Source organism: Mobula birostris, chromosome 9, assembly GCF_030028105.1.
Source record: "Mobula birostris isolate sMobBir1 chromosome 9, sMobBir1.hap1, whole genome shotgun sequence".
Lineage (NCBI taxonomy): Eukaryota > Metazoa > Chordata > Chondrichthyes > Myliobatiformes > Myliobatidae > Mobula > Mobula birostris.
The window spans coordinates 48,041,519-48,062,776 of NC_092378.1; the positions used below are offsets into that span (position 1 = coordinate 48,041,519).

Consider the following 21,258-nt stretch of genomic DNA (forward strand, 5'->3'; position numbering starts at 1 on the left):
CTCCGGATATGCCCTTGGGCATCTTTTCGGATCAGAAGAATCCTAGGGAACTAATAACGGCCGTCTCCGGCTCAACAGCCGCACTCCTTGGGATCTGGCAACATCCACTCCTCAGATCCAGCACATTAAACCACGTTGCATAATCCACACACCCACTGCCTACATCTTCCACGGCGCCAGGGTCCAGTTGCCGCGACCTCTCTCTCACTGAGGTCTTCAGCGGCCAACTCCCCCCCCCCCCCCCCCGTGGTAGTTCGGAGCATCTATTAAGAGGGTCTCACCCTCAGCTACTTTCCCCGGGCCATACCACCGCTGGGTTTCACTTAAATTCGGTACCAGCTCAAGGCTGCTACACACGTCCTCAGAAGCAACTGGACACGCTGGGTGCCCAGACAATGCCCCCATGAACTCCATGGTCATTAACCAATCATCGTCTTCTGGATAATTACTGGCACTGGTACCCAAAATCTCCGGTGCCCTTGCGGTTGTCAAGGGTAAATGCTTTAGACACTGGTTGTAAAACGAACTGTACAACAACTTGACCTGTGCCCCGGGGTGAAGGATGGCTTTAGAATTGCTTCCCTCTATCCATAACGTCACCCTGGGACATGGCCCCTCTAAGCCTTCAGGAATAGGGTCTTCTCCTTTCAGAAGTTCATTGGTACATTGCTGGGAACGTGCTTCCCCAGAGACCCCAAGCCGTTCCCCCACTGGGCCTCCACTAAGTTTCCCAACACCTCTCTGATCAGCTGAACAACAGAAGGGGGGGCTGATCCCCTGAAATGATCCCCCTGGCACTGCAAGCAATTTAGCCGCCCTCCTAGCCAGAGAAGACACACTGAAAACTTTCCCCCCTCTTTCAAATAACTGACAGCTGTCACTACGGTGTAAGTGAACCTGACAGCTCTATCACCGTCACCAGCCCGCCTACTTAAACTTCCAACCAATCCCTGTCGCTCTCCCTCAACCGAGCACTGCCACTCATCTAACAACTGAGAGATCCACTCCGCCCACGCCTCGCACGCCTCCGCCCCTCTTGGGGTGGACACTATCCCAAATGCCAGGCGGAGCCTGCCAGAGCTAGAACATTTATTCACACACACTACCTCCAAATCAGACCATTCTTTCCTCTCTCTCCCAACAGCATGGACAGCCCTGAGTTCCACCTTCAACTCGTCAATGCTAGTCTGAACTCGAGCAAAGACCTCACCCGCCACACATACAGCAATAACCAGTAAATAACCCACAGAGACACATATTACTGATTTAAACAGGCACACCATACAGCATACCAGTTGCTCCAATTTCGGATGAAAGCCCACAATATAGCCCCCTGGCCAACCTCAGGGTCGCTGGGCTCACTGTCTTCTACGGAAACAGCCCTCAGCGCTGCCAAACTGGGTAATTAGTTTGTGTGGATGCTGTGCGATGTACCCTACCCCGCCCAAATAACAGACAATACACCAGATACGATTAAATGATTTACAGTTTATAGATATTACTGGAACTATATAATTAATAGAGAATAAAATATAAAAGGAAAATAAAAGGCACCACACTTATCAAAGTTCAATCTCTTCGTGCACAAACAGTTGGAGCTCAGGACCCTTCTTCTTCACCCTGTGACCCGTCGGACCACCTCGACCGGCCGCCTGGGACCAACAACAGTGGTCGACCAGACGCTCCACACGAGTCCGTCTCTGTCTCCGCTCCTCACCGAACGCCCCGCTCGGGGTCCGACTCCGTTAGCAGACTCACAGCACCTGGTCCATTCTCTGTCTCTCTCTCCTGCCTTCTCCCCCAAAACCCCGCGCATACAATATCTTCAGACACACCAAAAGCATAACAACTATCGCAATTGGTTCATTCGTCCTCATATCAATAGATAATACAAAACAAACTGCTAGCGGGAAGGATTTTCTCAGCGTTTAACATAACAAAGAAGCATTCCCAAGTACAGCATAACAAAGAAACCATTTTAATTAGCCTAGGCAGTAACATAAGAGACGAAACCCCCTTACAAATATATTTACCATATTACTCAAATTTTAGTGAAATATTAAGTACACTGCATCTCCCAGGTCTGCCTCCTGCTGTTGTGCTCTCCTGACGATGGTTTCGAACCCCCATTGGACCAGTGGCATCAGCCTGGACCTCAGGGATATGGGTTCTGGGGTGGTGACAAGGCCATTTTGTTCACTCTGGCTGGAGAGGGCATCTGGCTTCTGATTCTTCAAACCTGGGTGGATGATAATAAAATCCAAATGGTTAAATAAGAGAGACCACCAGGCCTGGTGTAAATTTAACCTCTTCACCTCTTGAATATAGGCCAGGTTTTTGTGGTTGGTCCAGACCACAAACAGATGCTTGGCCCCCTCCAGCTAATGTCTTTATTCTTCCACCAACAGCTCTCTTTTCCCTATGTCATAATTCCTTTGTACAGGAGAGAGCCACCAGGAGAAGAAAGCACAGAGATGGAGTCCTTGGTCAGAGAGGTTCAATGCGAGTGAACAGCTCCAACCCCAAAGTTCGAGGCATCCACCTCAATATTGAATGGGAGCTCTAGGTCCGGGAGAACAGGGCTGGGAACCGTAGTGAAGTGATGCTTCCATTCCTGAAAAGCTTCCTCAGCTTCTTGGTTCCAATGAAATGGTCCGGATGTTCCATTAGTCAGAGCAGGAAAGGGTGCTGCAATGGAACCGAGGTTACAGTACATCCTCCGGTAAGAATGAGAGAACCCCAAAAACCTCTGGAACTGCTTGAATGTGGTGGGTTGCGGCCAATCTCTGATGGCCTGGATCTTGCTAGGTTCCATCTGCAGATTCCACTTAGAGAAAGTGAACCCAAGGAAGGAGACTGTGGAGATGTAAGCTCACTCTTCACCAGTTTATTGAATAGTTGGTTCTGGATTAAACATTGAAGGATCCATTGAATGTGTATGTTGGACATATTCATGGTAGGTCTTAGAGAAGATGTACATGTCATCCAGTTATATGAAGACAAAATGATTTAGCATCTCTCAGAGAACATAGCTGGAAGACTGCCAGGACGTTGACTATACTGAATGCCATCGCAAGATATTCGTAGTGGCTAGTGGGGTGTTAAAAGCAATCTTCCATTCGTCACCCTCCCAAATAAGGGCCAGGTTGTATGCATTTTGCATGTCCAGTTCAGTAAAGGTGGTTGCCCTTTGCAGCAAGTTGAAAGCCGTAGTTATCAGTGGCAAGGGGTATTGGTTCTTCACTGTGACCTTATTGATCCATCAATAATCTATAACTGGTCAAAGTCCACCATCCTTTTACAGCACTAAGAAGAAACCCAGACTGGCAGTGGATGTAGAGGGTGAATGAAACTAGACACTAGGGCATCGTGGATCTACTCCACCATGGTTATCCTTTCTGGAGCTAACGGGAAATAGAGTATTCTTTAGGGCATACAGGTTCCAGCCAGCGATTCAATTGTATAGGTTCAGTGAGGTGCGAGTGCTGTGGCCCTTTGCTTACTAAAAACCTTTGGCAGACCTGCTTACTTTTGAGGAACCTGGGACAGTCTGGGAGAGGCAGGAGGCATCCCAGGAGAAGCAGGAGGCATCCCAGGAGAGGCAGGTGGGCTCAGCAGCAAGAACATCTGTGGAGTGCACTGGTGGACCAGTCAATTTGAAGGTTGTGGAGGGTTAACCAGGGGTGTCCTAAGATCAATGGGATTCTCAAGGGAGTGAATAGGGTGAAACTGGACAGTCACAGTATGCTTTTCCGTATGTAAACAGATGAGAGCGGTTAGGTGGGAGATCCTCCCAGGGCCCAAGGTCTTCCATTGAGAACCAAGGCTATCACCAGCTGATTGAGATGGACCAGGGGAACTCGAAGATGTCTTTTTAGCCAAGGTGCATGAAATTGCCTGCTGTGCCAGAATCCACAACGGCTCCAAGGGCATGCTATTTTTCCTCCAGGAGATGGACGCAGACCTCTCAACCCAGGATGTAACAGACCTGAGAGAAATGGAGGAAAAGGTCACAGACCTCCTGTCTCTGGACTGGACTAGTCTGAACAGGCTGAACTCTGAACAGGCAGAACAGAAATGGCCCATCTAACCACAGCAGAAGCAGCACTTTCCCTCATTCTCCATTCCCGCTTAGTTGGAGCCAGTTGGATTCTGTCCAGCTGCATTGGCTCCTCTGGATGAAGTTGGGGGAAGTCGGGGGTTTGCGTGTACAATTGCATGAAGGGTGATGAGGATGGAGGAGCTCAGAGACTTGCAATCCTAGAGGATTCATTATAGTACTCTGAGCAAGAAACCCTCTATACATTTCTGTATAATCATCAAATTGCACGGGCACCAGCAGGTCTGGAGACTCGGGAGTTGGGGTGGCGGCAGAGATTTGCTGCCTCAGCCAAGTGATCTTAGTGAGTGTCTACAAGGTGGTCAAGATCTGATGGAGCACATGCTCATGTCCATTCGTCATATCCCTTCCTGGCTGGCCAGCATTGACTGGAGATGCTCTATTCTGTTGGGTCCATGTAGATTGCCTCATTCTTGCTGTAACAAAGGTCATGGTTTCAGTCCAATGCTTTTCTTTTCTTCAATTAGGTGCCCAAAAATGCTCACAATATTCCAAGTGCAGTCTGACCAATGCCTTATAGACCTTCAACATTATATCCTTGCTTTATATACTAGTCCTCCTGAAATACATGCTGACATACATTTGCTTTACTTACCACCAACTCAACCTGTAGGTTGACCTTCAGAACACAACCCTTTGCACCTCTGATTTCTAAATTTTCTCCCCATTTAGAAAACAGGCTACACGTTTATTCCTTCTACCAAAATGTATGACCTTACACTCCCCTATATTGTTTCCATCTGCCACTTCTTTGTTGATTCTCCTAATCCATCCAGGTCCTTCCGCAGATTCCCTGCTTCCTCAACACTACCTACCCCTCCACCTATCTTTGTTTAGTCTGCAAATTTGGCCACAAAGGCATCAATTTCATCATTCAAATTATTGACATGTAACGTGAAAAGAATCGGTCCCAGCATCAAACCCTGTGGAACAGCACTTGTCACCAGCAGCTAACCAGGAAGGGGACACTTTCCCCCCACTCATTTGGATGATGCCACAGCAGTGTTTAAGAATGGTATTGGAAAACTCAAACATATCAAGGGCAAAATAGTGTCAAATTTAAATGCCACACCCTAGTTTTACAAAGCCTATCTGGTTCCTTATGCAAACACAAGGAATTCTGCAGATGCTGGAAATTCAAGCAACACACATCAAAGTTGCTGGTGAAGTCCTGATGAAGGGCCTCGGCCCGAAACGTCGACTGTACCTCTTCCTAGAGATGCTGCCTGGCCTGCTGCGTTCACCAGCAACTTTGATGTGTGTTGCTGGTTCCTTATACCATCTGTGATAAAGTAGCCAGCGATCTTGATTGCATGCTGGCGGAGCAGACTCGATGGGCCGAATGGCCTACTTCTGCTCCTTTGTCTTGTGAAAAATAATTCTTGCCAATATTGAGTGGGGCCCATGGACCCAGGCGGCAAAGAAGAATAGGCCTGTCAGGATCTGTGGTGATCTTAAGGTCAACATCAGCCCACTGCTGAAAGTAGTTCGATACTCTGTACCCAGGTTATCAGAATCAGAATCAGGATTAATATTACTTGCATATGTCATGAAATTTTTGGTCTTTGTGGCAGCAGTACAATGCAATACATAATAATAGGAAAAATGTGAATTACAATAATTATATGTACATATTAAATAAATAGTGCAAAAATAAAAAAGTAGTGAAGTAGTGTTTCTGGTTTTGATACCAGTTCAGAATTCAATGGTGGAGGGGAAGAAACTGTTGCTGAATCATTGAGTGTGTGCTTTCAGGCTTCTGTACCCCCTTCCTGATGGTAGCAATGAGAACAAGGCACGGCCTGGGTATGGGGGTTCTTAATGATGGACACCACCTTTTTGAGGCATCGATTCTTGAAGATGTCCTGGATACTATGGAGGTTAGTGCTCATGAAGGAGCCAACTAAGGTTTCAACTCTCCGCAGCTTATTTCAATCCTATGCAGTAGCCTGCACTCATACCAGACAGAGATGCAGCCAGTTAGAATGCTCTCCACAGTACATCTGTTGAAATTTGTGAGTGTTTTTTGTGGCAAAGCAACTCTTCTCAAACTCCTAATGAAATATAGCCACTGTCATGCCTTCTTTCTAACTGATAAGTTGGGTCTAGGTTAGATCCTCAGAGATATTGACACCCAGGAATTTGAAATTGCTCACTCTTTCCACTTCTGAATCCTGTTCTCTAACATTTCTGATAGAGGATATCTTTGGAAATCTTTCTGGAGAGAAACATTTCAGTAAGGTGGACTTAGCAGAGGTCTAGCTACAAATGGAAGAAGAGTCCAAAGTGTTTCTCACCATAAACACTCTCAAAGGGATTCATCTCTATAACAGTGCAGACACGAGGAAATCTGCAGATGCTGGAAATTCAAGCAACACACACAAAAAATGCTGGTGGAACACGGCAGGCCAGGCAGCATCTATAGGAAGAGGTACAGTCGACGTTTCGGGCCGGGTCCTGACAAAGGGTCCCGGCCTGAAATGTCGACTGTACCTCTTCCTATTGATGCTGCTTGGCCTGCGGCGTTCCACCAGCATTTTTTGTATCTCTTTAATAGGCTTATTTTTAGACAATAGGCTTATTTTTGGAGTAGCATCTACGTCTACACTCTGGAAGAAAGCTATGGACCAGGTGTTGCTAAACTGTTTGGCTACTCAGTGCTACCTCAATGACATTATTGTTACTGGTAAGGAGAAGGAACGTCTCCAAAATTTCAAGAGAGTGTTATAAAGGTTGGAAGATTATAGATTCAGACCACAATGCAACCAGTGTAAGTTCTTTCAACCAAGCATCACTTACTATGAACTCACCACTGACACACAAGCGTGCTGAGAATATTCGAGCAGTGGCGGATTCCCCAAGGCCAAAGGACATGTCACAGTTGTGGTCCTTTTTAGGATTTGTCAGTCACTATAACAGGTTCCTGCCAAAGTTGGTTACTGTGTTCCACCCCTTGAACTCATTGCTACAGATCAGGAAGAAATGACAATGGACAAAGCAGTGTGAGGTGGCTTTCCAAAAGGTAAAGGAAATGATGACATCAGACACTGTATTCACACATTATCATCCACATTGTCCACTGAAGTTTGCCTGTGACACCTCGCCTTATGGTATAGGTGCAGTCAGGTCAGATGTTATAAGTGATGGAAGTGAACATCTCATAGTCTTCGCATCACATTCCCTTACTGCAGTAGAGAAAATTACACACTGATTGACAGAGAAGCCTTGAGTCTGGTTTGGGGTGTAAAACACTTCACCCGGTATTGTATGGGAGAGAATTTATCCTCATTACTGATCAACTACTGGTGTCAATTTTCAATCCACACAGGGTGTTCTGCTAACAGCAGCAGCATGAATGCAGAGATGGGCTCTGTCGTGTGCTCAGAGAGAGAGATGGGCTCTGTCGTGTGCTCAGAGAGAGAGATGGGCTCTATCGTGTGCTCAGAGAGAGAAATGGGCTCTGTCGTGTGCTCAGAGAGAGAGATGGGCTCTGTCGTGTGCTCAGAGAGAGAGATGGGCTCTGTCGTGTGCTCAGACAGAGAGGGATGGGCTCTGTCGTGTGCTCAGAGAGAGAGATGGGCTCTGTCGTGTGCTCAGAGAGAGAGAGATGGGCTCTGTCGTGTGCTCAGACAGAGAGAGATGGGCTCTGTCGTGTGCTCAGAGAGAGAGATGGGCTCTGTCGTGTGCTCAGAGAGAGAGATGGGCTCTGTTGTGTGCTCAGACAGAGAGAGATGGGCTCTGTTGTGTGCTCAGACAGAGAGAGATGGGCTCTATCGTATGCTCAGAGAAAGGATACAACACACTGTGTCCTCAATTACAAAATCGAGTTGATGAAGATGACTAATCATAAAAATGATGAAGGATTGTCCTAGCTCTCCCAAATGCAAATGAAATTCTCTCTATTACAACAGAGATGATCCAAAGGGAAACCTGAAAAAACCCCTCGGGACTACATGGCCAAGCAAAATGGAATATGCCACAGAAACTCTAGTTTCCCCATTTTTACCAGCACTAGGATGAACTTGACCTTGATGGGAGTTGTCATATGTGGGGATTGGGACTTGTTCGTACCACTTAAGCTGAGAGCTAAAGTACTGGAGGAGCTGCATACTGGTCATCTGGCTATGGTCAAAGTGAAAGCATTGGCTCGAAGTTCTGCCGGGTGATCTGGGATAGGCCAGCAGATCGAGCAGCTTGCCATGCAGTGTTCAGGATGCTAATGCATTCAGAAGATGCCAAAAGCAGTAGCTCTCTATCCTTAGGAGTACCCTACATCACCCTGGCAGAGGATCCATGTGGATTTTGCTGGACTGTTCTCGAGCATATATTTCTTGGTAGTAGTGGATGCAGCTACAAGGTGGCCAGAAGTGTTCCCAATAGCCTCCACTACAGCTTCGCACACTGTCGACACGTAGAGAAGCCCTTTCTCAAGGACTGGTGTTCCAGAACACTTGGACAGTGACATGAACCACAGTTTGTTGCAGAATACTTTCAGATTACATCTGCACTGTACCAACCAGCTGCAAATGGCTTGGCAGAAGCGCTTGTCCAGAGTCTAAAGAACGCACTGCAAGCAATGTCAGTGGAACACACTACACTGACACTGAGACAGAAGTTCCCTGGTTTCCTCCTTGCATGTCGCAATGCAGTACACTCCACAACCTACAAGTCACCAGCTGTGCTGTTCCTGTGTCGGGCCTTGCACTCATGCTTGGGTCTGCTCAAACCCAATCTCAGAAGGAGTATGCAGGACAAACAGCTGAGACGAATTGAGAGCTCCTCAAACAAGGAGACTCGACGTTTCACTCCTGGACAAGCAGTCCTGGTGAGGGACTACAGAGATGATCAAAAGATTAAGGACAGAAATGGACCATTCTCCTACACAGTAAAGATTGCATCTGATGGCATCTGGAGATGACACAACTATCAGCTGAGGAGAGCACAGCCAATTGTTGGAGAAGAAAGATGTCCAGATCTGTCAGAACTGCTTCCTGCAGACCCAGAATCAAGTCCTACAATCACCATGGAGGAGGCCCCAGAATCTGAGGCTGTTTCACAGTCACAGGTCTCACCTGCCAAGCAGTGGCCCACCTTGTCAGGAAAAATGTTATCCCACAGGAATAAGAAATCCTTCATTCTATATTGAGTTGGAGTTTATAAATAAGCAGGGAGGAATGCTGTGTATTTAATATTTCAGTAATATTGTAAACATATTGTTTGATTAAGCATACTTTGTTCATTAAAATAACTTATTTTGGGTTGCATGAATGGCCAGCATGACATAAGTGCACACCACACTAAAAGTAAAAGTGAAGCGCACGTTTATCCTGGTCTCTCCATGTTTTTCTTTCAATTAATTTCTGGAGTTACAAAACCGAACATCTCCGCTAAGTGTTCCCTTCCAATCAACTTCGGCCAGCTCCTCTCTCATATAACCATATAACAATTACAGCACGGAAACAGGCCATCTCGGCGCTTCTTGTCCGTGCTGAACTCTTACCCTATCCTAGTCCCAACGACCTGCACTCATCCCATAACCCTCCATTCCTTTCCTGTCCATATATCTAACCAATTTAACTTTAAATGCCAACATAGAACCTGTCTCAACCACTTCTGCTGGAAGCTCATTCCACACAGCTACCACTCTCTGAGTAAAGAAGTTCCTCCTCATGTTACCCCTAAACTTTTGTCCTCTAACTCTCAACCCATGTACTCTTGTTTGAATCTTCCCCACTCTCAATGGAAAAAGTCTAACGTCAACTCTATCAATCCCCCTCATAATTTTAAACACCTCTATCAAGTCTCCCCTCAACCTTCTACGCTCCAAAGAATAAAGACCTAACTTGTTCAACCTTTCTCTGTAACTTAGGAGATGAAACCCAGGCAACATTTTAGTAAACCTCCTCTGTACTCCCTCAATTTTATTGACATCCTTCCTATAATTCGGTGACCAGAACTGTACACAATACTCCAGATTTGGCCTTACCAATGCCTTACACAAATTCAACATTACATCCCAACTCCTATACTCAATGCTCTGATTAATAATGGCCAGCAAACCAAAAGCTTTCTTCACTACCCTTTCCACATGAGATTCCATCTTCAGGGAACTATGCACCATTATTCCTAGACCCCTCTGTTCTACAGCATTCTGCAATGCCCTACCATTTACCATGTATGTCCTATTTTGATTAGTTCTACCAAAATGTAGCACCTCACATTTTTCAGCATTAAACTCCATCTGCCATCTTTCAGCCCACTCTTCTAACTGTCCTAAACCTCTCTGCAAGTTTTGAAAACCTACCTCATCATCCACATGTCTCGGTAGTTTTCTTTACTCCAAGATTAATTTTGTTGCAGGCATTCACAGTAGAACATTTAAATAAAATTGTAAAAAGGCATCCGTTAGTCTTGCGAGACCATGGATCTGTGCCTGGAAAGTCTTCACTCTCCAGGGCACGGGCCTGGGCAAGGTTGTATGGAAGACCAGCAGCTGCCTATGCTGCAAGTCTCCCCTGTCCACGACACCAATGTTGTTCAAGGGAGGGGCATTAGGACCCATACAGCTTGGCACCAGTATCGTCGCAGAGTAATGTGTACTTAAGTGCCTTGCTCAAGGACACAAATCTACAAAGAGTGACAAAAACAACATGCAAAAGAAGAGAAACTGTGCAAATGCATAAAATAATAAACAGAGGACATGAATTGTAGATTCCTTGAAAGTGAGTCCATAGATTGTGAAATCAGATCTGTGTTGAGGTGAGTGACGTTATCCACACTGGTTCAGGTGCTTTATAGTTGTAGGGTAATAATTTCCTGAACTGGTGGGGTGGGACCTACGGCTCCCGCACCTCCTTCCCTATGGCAGCAGCGAGAGGGGAGCATGGCCAGGGTGGTTGAGGTCCTTGATGACAGATGCTGCTTTCCTGTGGTATCGCTTCTTCTAGGTGTGCTCAGTGGTCGGTGGGCTGTATTCACCGCTTCAAGATTCAAGATTGTTTAATGTAATTTCCAGTATACAGGTGTAAAGGAGAATGAAATAATTGTTACTCTGGATCTCTTTGTAGCTTTTTCCGTTCTATTTCCATACACATATATATTAACAGTTGTAAATTTTAACTAAACCAGAAAATGTAACAGTGTGGACATTATCTTGGAAGTAAAGAATCGCAGGTTCGGATCGGAGTGCCGAGAGATCACGTGACATTAACCGCTGGCTGTAGGTTTGCGCATGCTCACTCGGTTGACAGTCCTTGGTAGTTTCGCTTTTGATTTTAGGTGAAGCGGGGTGTTGATGGGGCTGGGACTGGGACTGGGTTGGGGAGAGGGAGAAGACTCTCAAACCCTAGGGCGAGAAGCGGGAGGAAGGCAAACGGCCTGGAGGCAACAATTTCTTATCGGTGAGCATTTTCCTCCGGTTGGGAGGTGACTCCAGTTAAATTTCGAGACATACACTCCTGTTCCGCCTCCCGCACAGTGCCGGCCGAGGTTGCCCCGGTTAACGAGGCTTTACAACAGGCTGCCTGACTCTGAGCTGCCTCGAATGCCCAGGTGTTTCTGTCCTGGGGACGGAGGGTCGGTGAGGGTGGTGACTGATCGCCAGGATTGGACCCATCCTTTCAATTGTGTTTGCTGGGTGGCTCTGTCTCCACCAGCAGTGTCCAGCAATGGGATCTGAATCATAACGGTAACTGTCCTGGGGCGAGGAAGCGGCCATTCGGCCCACTGCAGAAGAGGAAAGTTAAATAGCGTAACCGTGCTTTCGAGTATCGGTAGTACAGTATGCGCATACTGTACATGTGTGTTTACTTGCTACAGAGGCTTTTCGAGCATTCTAGTTGGAGTGGTTAGCTGATAACCACCAACCCTGCTAATTGGCAAAATCCAACTTGTGATTCCTGATATTTGAACCTGTTATCGGAAATAGGACGTATCCAGTTACTCAATCCGAGCACGGCAAAAATTTGTACATAATTTTATTCCCCCCCCCACCCCCGTTCCAAAGCAAGTAATCCAGGCTCTCTAATAGGTCTGCATAATTAAAATGATTTTTTTCTAGCCTTGCTCTCTGGCATTTTATTAGTCATTAATGCTTCCACGTGTGTATATTGTTTGAACACAGCTATTCATTGACATTGGGCAAGATTTGTGAGTTGCTAGCCCCATCATGTACAGCACATACGGTAAATGGCTGTTTGGAGAGAGAGACACACATCCTAGGATGCGCTGGCACACATCATCAGGGATGTAACCTGGGGTAATCGGGTGTTTCGGGTCTTTCAATGTCAGCCACCCCACCCTCGCCCAGGCAATCCTGGCTTGTGTCCCAGCAGCATTGGTCCTCCGTGACGGTCCAATGGCTCATTTGTTTGCAGCACCTGTAATGCCAAGGAGAGGTTCTGTATCAGTCTCCACTACGGTCGCCGCCAGCCCATTCAACGCACTCACCACTCTGCGTAAAAAACACCCCTGACATCGCCTCTGTACCAACTTGAAAAGCACCTTAAAACTGTGTCTTCTCGGTGTCAACTCGGTGATGACGATGAGAACAAGTCGGGGAACTTTAATTGCTTGCTATGATCGACTTACAGTTTCTAGTCAGACACCAGAGTAACCAAGCCTGCTGGTGATCTGGGCTGAGGCCCTGGATTAGTTTCCAGCTTTGACAAAAGCTATGGGCTTTCTGGGTTGGTGAGTTCAACATTTCGAACCACAAATACAGAAGAAGTGGCACGTTTGCAAGTCTGAAGGTGTGCAACCAGTGCAAGCCTGCTGTCCCTGGCACCCCTATAAAATGTTGTACCTTAACTTTCCCACTTTGATACTTCACAGCCTTGCCAACATTCCATCTGAATTCCTAATTATTTGCTATATTTTTGTTTCAAGCAGAATAATTCTGGGCATCTCTGTACCACAACATTGCTGTCACACTAGTTTATAGATCCTGACTTTTGTTGTTGCTTCCTGAGTGGATAAACTCTCATTTTCCCAGATTGCACTCAGTTTGATGACTTCTTGTGTGCCCTCATGGTCTATCCATTTCCTTCGGCAGGGTCTTTCTGTCCTTGGTTTTCCAACCCACCAATGTTTGCATCATTGGCAATTTTGGTTACAATGCGCACAGTCATCAGACATAAAATGAAGGAAGGGAATTCCAGACACATTATACTCTGTGTATTAGACATTTTGCCACTTAGACAAAGGTACCTCAACTCTCGATTGTATTCAGCCTCTCAAAAGTTATAAACTACTATTGGATCTCCCCTCAGTTGCTGCAGAGAAAACCATCCAAGTTTGTCCAATCTCTCCTTATAGCACATCCCTCTAATCCAGGCAGCATCCTGGTAAATCTCTTCTGTACCCTCTCCAAAACCTCAACATGAGGCGACCAGGCAATGGTCATTAATAGTTCACAAATAGTTGAGAGAATACTGATTACTTTGCACTCCAAAAGTTGAAAATCACCTATTTATCCCAGTGATTGGTGGTCTGCCTGTCTTGGAAGGTGTCAAACTTCTTGAAGAACGCCTAGTGTTCATATGTTCACCACTCATTTTACTACTTTTGTTCTTTCAACAATTTGTTACAGAACAACAATGCTCAAGCTAACTTAATCAATTTAGTTTAATTTAATCAACTTCGTCTGACGAAGGGTCTCGGCCTGAAACATCAACTGTACCTCTTCCTAGAGATGCTGCCTGGCCTGCTGCATTCACCAGCAACTTTGATGTGCGTTGCTTGAATTTCCAGCATCTGCAGAATTCCTCGTGTTTGCGTTAATCAATCTAGTGCTTTGTTTTAAAAGTAGATAGTTTTTTTGTAAAGCTGGATAAAGATGGAAGTTTCATGGATTTCACAACTGAATTTATTATGTGATTTCTGGAGCAGACACATCGTTTCCAGTATTGTCTTATTTTTGCATCTGCATCTCTAGACGCAGCACTGCTGAATGTTCTGTAAAGCTGGAAATAACAGTGAATTTATTGAATGAAATCAGAAGGAGCTTAAAGGAGAACAGTGAAGCTATGAAAATGCAAATCAGCTGAATGTTCTGGTGTTTTCTCAATATGAAGCTCATAGCATGTGTGGTTAAGCTTGTTATTTCCATTTTCAATAGTTCATAGTTAGCAATTTCCTCCACTGCCAGAGCAACTGCCCATTAGCACTGCAAGGAGTATCCTGCATATTATTTCCCTTCCAGCAGAAAATTGGAAAACTTGTAGAACAGGTGTGACAGACTTGTAGCAGAAGGAAAGGGTACTTGGAGAATTTGCAGTGTGTGAGTCATTTTGTGTGTATGTAAATAAAGAACGCAGAACTTTCTAATCATTGGGGACTAGAAGGATGATATCTACAAATTCTGATGGGCATCCTGAAAAGGTCAATGTAGTTTCCAACTGGTTAATATTTTGTGTATCAAAGTAAAACTTTGACAAGGTGCCACACATGAAGCTGCTAAACAAGTCCCTATGATATTACAGGAAAGATATTTGCATAGATAGAAGATTGGCTGACTGGTGGGCGGTAAAAACTAGGAATAAAGAGGGTCTTTTCTGGTTGGCTCTCAGTGACTAGTAAAGTTCCGCAGGGGTTGTTGGTGCGACCATTTTTTTTGCAAGTTATAGGTCAATGATATGGATGTGGGAGTTAATGGCTTTGTGGCCAAGTTTGCAGATGATACAGAGATAGATGGAGGGGCAGATAGTGTTCAGGAAGCAGGGAGTTTGCAGAATGACTTAGACTGGGAGAATGGGAAAAGAAGTGGCAGATAGAAAATAATATAGGGAAATGTATGGTCATGCAATTTGGTAGGGGAATAAAGGCATTGACTATTTTCTAAACGAGGAGTAAATTTAGAAATCAGAGTTGCAAAGGTACTTGGGAGTGCAGCATTCCTTAAAGGTTAGCCTGCAGGTTGAGTTGGTAGTGTTACGTACCCCGTAACTGGGTTGCCAAACCAGCAGAAATGGAACGCTCGTTGGAGACTGGATTACTAGGAACTAATAAAGTTTTATTAAAGAAGTAAGTAATACAGTACACTAATGGTAAGAATATAAATGTAACAGGTTAGCAATGATAATGCACACATATACACAGAACTAGGGTAATAGGAATCAACCAAGCTCTATCACAGTCTAGGGGTAAAATGATCAGTCTTAAGTGAAGCAGAGTTCAGTTCAGTTTAGTGCAGTTTGCAGTAATCGCTGTTGTCGTACTGTTGGGGGGAGAGAGAGAGAGAGATGCAATTTGGTTTCAGGCAGACCTTCTGGATGTCTTCGCAGTTGGTTTCGGGCAGACCCTTTGATGTCTTCTATCCCGCTGTGGTCACCGACTGTGACCTCTCCGTTCCGGATACGATCGTTCTTCCGCGATGAACCCGGTACCCAGGCAAGGGCGGACACACACCCCAGGTTCCCACCGATCGTACCTTTACACCCTGTGAGCCTCTGGTCGGTTCCCGCGAACCGGACCTCCAAACTTTCACCAACTTGTGGGGGCACACTGCTCTTCCCAGGGTCTCGTGCCTTAGCAAATCTGCTCCTTTTATCCCCCTGCTGGGGTATCACCTGTCCATCAAACTTCAAACAGTTCAGGTTCAAACTAACCAATCTGTCAATAGCTGAATTGTGTTTCTTTCCCGTTAATCCCTCTCTTCTCCCTTATTAGCATTTTGAATGTTTCTCCATTGTCTTTCTTATCTATCTCATTAGCATCATCAGTCCGGTACCTCTGCTGGGTGTCACATATGACAGTAGTAAGGAAGTCAAATGTAATATTAGCATTCATTTTGAGAGGACTGGAATATCAAAGCAAAGATGAGGCTTTGAGGCATTAGTCAGACTGCACTTGAAATACAATGAGCAGTTTTGTGCCCCTTATCTAAGAAATGATGTACTAGTTTCGGAGAGGGTATAGAGGATGTTCATGGAATGATTCCAGGAATGAAAGGGTTAACAATCAAGCATATTTGATGGCCCTCTGCCTGTACTCACTGGAGTTTGGAAGAATTATTGGGGGATCTCATTGAAACCTATCGAATATTGAAAGGCCTAGATGGAGTGGATGTAAGAGAATGTTTCCAATAGTGGGGGAGCCTACGAGCAGAGGGCACTGCCCCAATGAACAAAGATGTTCCTTCAGAACAGAGATGAAGAGGGATTTCTTAATCAGAGAGGGTGGTGAATTTGTGGAATTTATTGCCGCAGACGGCTGTGGAGGTCAAATCATTGGGTATTTTTTATGAAGAGCTTGATAGGTTCTTAATTAGTAAGAGCATCAACAATTATGGGGCAGAGATGGATAATAAATCAGCCATGATGGAAGGGCAGTGCAGACTCAGTTAGGTGAATGACCTAATTCTGCTCCTAGGTTTATAGTTTAAATGCCTTCTTACTCATCTCAGTTATTCCTTAAACCTCCTGGTGATTTTTTTTTATTACAGAGCATTGGAATTTGTGAACACCTGTCGTCATCATGGTTAAAGATACCGACAAGGGAGGGCTTGCAGCAAACCTCCACGCCAAAACAACACACAGGTCTGTGCAGCCTTTTGTAAAGTATGAAGGAGCTCATGATTTTTCGATCCACAGATCCTTTTAGGACTCCAAGAATGAGTGAAAACTTGTTGCTTCACGATCATTTATTTAAAGCTTAAACAAAGAAACGAATACAGAGCATATGAAATTAAAGGTAGAAACCTCAGAAAAAGACAAATGCAGGATACTAAAGCCAAAGACAAGGTGATGATTTTTGCAGAGACTGACACTTTTGTACTGAGCTAAGGCCACATTCCTGAGGTAAACAAAGGATTAATGAAAGACACAGACATAGCATGTTTAACACTTAGCCAGTGAAAAATGAAAAGGTGATAAACCGTTATGTAACTGATGATGGGTCTCAGCCCAAAATATCAACTGTTCACTCTTTTCCATAGATGCTGCCTGCCCTGCTGAGCTCCTCCAGCATTTTGTTGCTTCGATTTCCAGCATCTGTAGATTTTCTCATCTTTACATAACTAGTCTATTGTTTTGCCACCAGAAGGTGGAGTCTAACAGAACATATTGTGGAAATGACAAGTTAAAAATACCAGTTAAAATACAATGTTAAAATTTTCAAAGGTTTCAAAGGTACAGGTAATGTCAGAGAAATGTATATCATATACATTCTGAAATACTTTTTCTTTGCAACCGTCCATGAAAACAGAGGAGTGCCCCAAAGAATGAATGACAGATAAATGTTAGAACCCCACAGCTCCCCAGCTCCCCCCTCCCATGTGTAAGCGGCAGCAAAGCAACAATCCCCCCTCCCCCACCAGCAAAAAAGAGCATCGGCACCCACCACTGAGCACTCAAGCGTGCAGCAAAGCAACAGCAAAGACACAGACTTGGAGCACCTCAAAGACAACTCATTCACCTGGTATTCAACATACCACAGGCTCTCTCTCTCCCTAATAGAGGAAAAAGAGGTGTCTCCGTTTCACAGTGGGAGGGGAGACGTAACAAATAACTGGCTGATTTATGATGTTAGAAGTCCATTGTGTTGCTTTTCTGAGCTCTCTGTCCAAAGAACTCAGGTCTCTTGGCACACAGCCAGCAGCCAGCTTGCTGCTTTCGATTTTCCATCTCCCACAACACACTGAATTCCTGCAGAGGCACCAACCTCGAGTTCACCCGCCTTCAGAGCCTCAAGATCCTGAAAATCCGAAGGCGAGCTAATCTCCTAGGTCGCATCCTTGGCATATCGAACAATGGACAGTCGTGAAACCCTGAGAGCGGGTCCCATTCCTGCAAAGAACCGAAGTCTGCGTGTAACTCCGGGTCTGGGTCTTCAAAAGAACCTTGAAAGGGAAAAATAGAGATATTAAAAATAGAAATAGAGCTGTTTCCAAAGATGCAAGCCGTTAGCTGCCATTGTCTCTCCTAACCTCCTCCTCCAAATGTGTTACTGAAACTACAATTTCAGTCTTGCTATAAACTTATTAATTCAACTAATACCCTTTTAAAAGCATAAAACAACCACCAATTCCAACAAGTATAAATGTTCTCCTTATAGTGATCCTGGAGCTGTTGCAAATTCAAAGTTCGGAGTAAATTTATTATCAATGTACATACAAGTCACCAAATATTACCTTGAGATTCATTTTCTAGCAGGCATTCACTGTAGAACAAATAAATATAATATAAATGGAAAAACTACACACAAAGTCTAACAAACAACTAATGTGCAAAAGAAGACACACTGTTCAAATACACGAAAAAAAAAGCGGAACCCTCTCATCGTAGGCTTGTAATGAGTTAGCCATTACTGTAAATCCAACCGAATATTGAAGCTGTCAAGGCTTACAAAGGAAGAGGAAGTGGGATGTGGGCCAAGGAAGGAAAATTAGCAAATACAGTGAAGAACAGTCACGAGTGAAAAAAACAGGAGCCAATAAATAATTTTCATATTTGCATTTGTAAGTGAAAACCAGTGACTGAGGACAGAGGCTTCTTGAGGAACAGAGAGAACCGGGAAGCAGGAGGCAACCAAGCGGTGAAGGAAAGAAAACCAAACACTAATACCCAAAGTAGAACAGTGATAGTGAGCAAAGCAGACACAATAGTAGGCCAGCAACAGTGGTGGGGTGTCCTATGTCATGTGAGTCGACAGTGTTCTCAAGGGAAGTAAGCAGAAACCTGTCATCATTGGGTTTGATGGGCAAAATGTGCTGTAACTCTCCAATCTAAATAAAAACAAATGTGTTCAAAGGCTATTTAAAATTTTAGAAGCAGAGAAGATGTGATCTCGTTGGAGAGTAGCATATGGTGTCACTGATTCAGCCACAGATACGTTCAGTTTTGCAAGCAGAATACCACACTAATGGAAAAAAAACACAGATTTTTCACTGGTTGTCAATTGTTGAAGAGAAGTTGTCCAACACTGACCCTTACTGGACACCCATTTGCCTTGAGGATAAAAATAATGGCGAAAGGGTAAAATATGTTGATTTCAATGAGGCATGTCAAGTAGAGATTTTAAACAGTTGGTGGTATGCCTATAGTTTAATTAGAATATTTGTGTCTGAGTCGCAGATCATACAGTGCAGAATCAGGCCTTTGACCCACAGTGCACATGTCAAACATCAATCTGCACCAATCCTATTTATCAGCAGGTGATCCGTGGCGTAGTGTATGTTTGCAATTTGAATACTCATCTAGATTCTCCAAAAATATTGTGAGATCACCTGATTCACTACTTTGTTAGGCGTTTTGTCTCAGATTACAATGTCTGTCGGAGTGAAAAAAATTTCCTCAAGATCCCCTCTAAACTAGTTGATCTTCACCTTCAATTTATGTCCACTGGTCTTAGATATCTGTGCTGTGGAGACAAAAGGTTCAAAGTAAATTAATTATCAGAATGCATAGATATCACCATATACTACTGAGGCAAACACGAGGAATTCTGCAGATGCTGGAAATTCAAGCAACACTCATCAAAGTTGCTGTTGAACGCAGCAGGTCAGGCAGCATCTCTAGGAAGAGGTAGAGTCGACGTTTCAGGCCGAGACCCTTCGTCAGGACTAATTGAAGAAAGAGCTAGAAGAGCTGCCTGACCTGTGCGTTCACCAGCAACTTTGATATGTGTTGCATATACTACTGAGTTTCACTTTTGTGCAGGTATTCACAGTGGAACAGAGAAATACAATAGAACCAATGAAAAACTAGACAAGACTGACAAACAACCAGAGTGCAAAAGAAGACAATCTGTACTATTTAAAAAAAAGTAATATTGAGAGCATGAGCTGCAGAGTCCTTGAAAATGAAGTCCATAGGTTGTGGAATCAGTTCAGAGTTGAGGTGAGTAATGTTAGCCACACTGGCACAGGATGGTTGAAGGGAATAACTGTTCCTGAACCTGGTGGTGTGAGACCCAAGTCTCCCGTACCTCCTTGCCTATGGTAGCAGCAACGAGAGCGCATGAACTGGATGCTACTCTCTTGTGGCAGCGCTTGTAGATGTGCTGTGTGGCGGGGAGGGCTTTGCTTGTGATAGACTGAGCTGTGTGCACCACTTTTTGCAGGCTTTTCTGTTTTGGGGCATTGGTGTTTCCCTTCCAGGCCACATTGGAACCAGTCAGGTTACTCTCCACTCTGCATCTATAGAGGTTTGTCAAAGTTTTAGATGACATGCTGAATCTGTGCAAATTTCTAAGAATGTGGAGGCACTGCCCTGCCTTCTTTATGTTTTGTTATGAACCCAATCTGTAGCCTTCAAAATTTTATGCAGGTCTCTCATATTTCCCCTTGTCGGTCTCTGCTGCAAGGAAACAGCTAAAAGAGATGCAGTGTCTTCTGAAAGTGAAGGCAATAATCCAGATGTGCCAAATTTCATTTGTATAAACCTTCAGCATAACTTTCCGACTCTTGAACTCAGTGCCTTGACTAATAAAGACAAGCATGCTATGTACTTTCTTTACCATCCAATCAACTTGTGTGACTATTTCCATGGAGTGATGAACTTGGACCCCAAGATCAGTCTGTGCATCAGTACTGCTGAGTATCCTACCATGAACTATATACTTTCACTTTGAATTTAATCTCCCAAAGTGCAACACCTCACACTCGAATGAATTAAATGCCGTCTCCTCTTACTCTGCCCATGACTGCAACTGATCGATTCCTGCTGTGCCCTGTGGCAACATTCTAGACTATCTACTTGGCCACCAGTCTACAACCATACTAACCCACCTATCTGTTTTTTTTTTCATTCGAGTCATACAAAAAGACCATTTCACTGTGGATTCCATGTACGGTGACAAGTAAAAGTTTTGGCACCCCCGGTCAAAATATCTGTTACTGTGAATAGTTAAGTGAGTAGAAGATGAACTGATCTCCAAAAGTCATAAAGTTAGAGTGAAAAAAAGGAAAGGAGCACCATGTAAAAGTTTGGGCACCCCAAGAGATTTGATCTCTCAGATAACTTTTACCAAAGTCTCAGACCTTAATTAGCTTGTGTGACGAGAATACACATAGATTAAGATGTTAGCTGGCCTGTGCTGGCACCAGTGGGATCAGCAGTTGGTCTGCCACCTGTCTTCAGGAGAAAGAGAGATAAGGAAAACAATGGAGCAGCATTTGGAGATGTTAATGAAGGGATGGG

The 21,258-nt window shown here is 44.6% G+C and overlaps 2 protein-coding genes across 4 annotated transcripts in view; one reads left to right on the forward strand and one right to left on the reverse strand.

Annotated features, from left to right (window-relative positions):
- LOC140202741 (NACHT, LRR and PYD domains-containing protein 3-like) overlaps nucleotides 1–21,258 on the forward strand; it is a 72,247-nt gene that overhangs the window by 22,024 nt on the left and 28,965 nt on the right. The window contains exons 1-2 of one of the 2 annotated variants that reach the window (XM_072268006.1): nucleotides 11,411–11,520; nucleotides 16,563–16,656. Coding sequence is in view for 1 of the 2 variants with exons in the window: in XM_072268005.1 (XP_072124106.1) it covers nucleotides 16,563–16,656 (94 nt within the window). In the remaining variant the exon portion in view is untranslated. Of the gene's footprint in view, nucleotides 1–11,410; nucleotides 11,521–16,562; nucleotides 16,657–21,258 lie in introns of those variants that run through there. The other variant, XM_072268005.1, reaches the window with a different exon arrangement.
- Nucleotides 17,393–21,258, reverse strand: part of svopl (SVOP-like) — a 155,692-nt gene continuing 151,826 nt past the window's right edge. For both annotated transcript variants that reach the window (XR_011887179.1, XR_011887180.1), the window contains 2 exons: nucleotides 19,344–19,477; nucleotides 17,393–17,957 (listed from right to left, as the gene is read on the reverse strand). The gene's annotated coding sequence lies outside the window, so the exon portion shown is untranslated. The remainder of the gene's footprint in view (nucleotides 17,958–19,343; nucleotides 19,478–21,258) is intronic.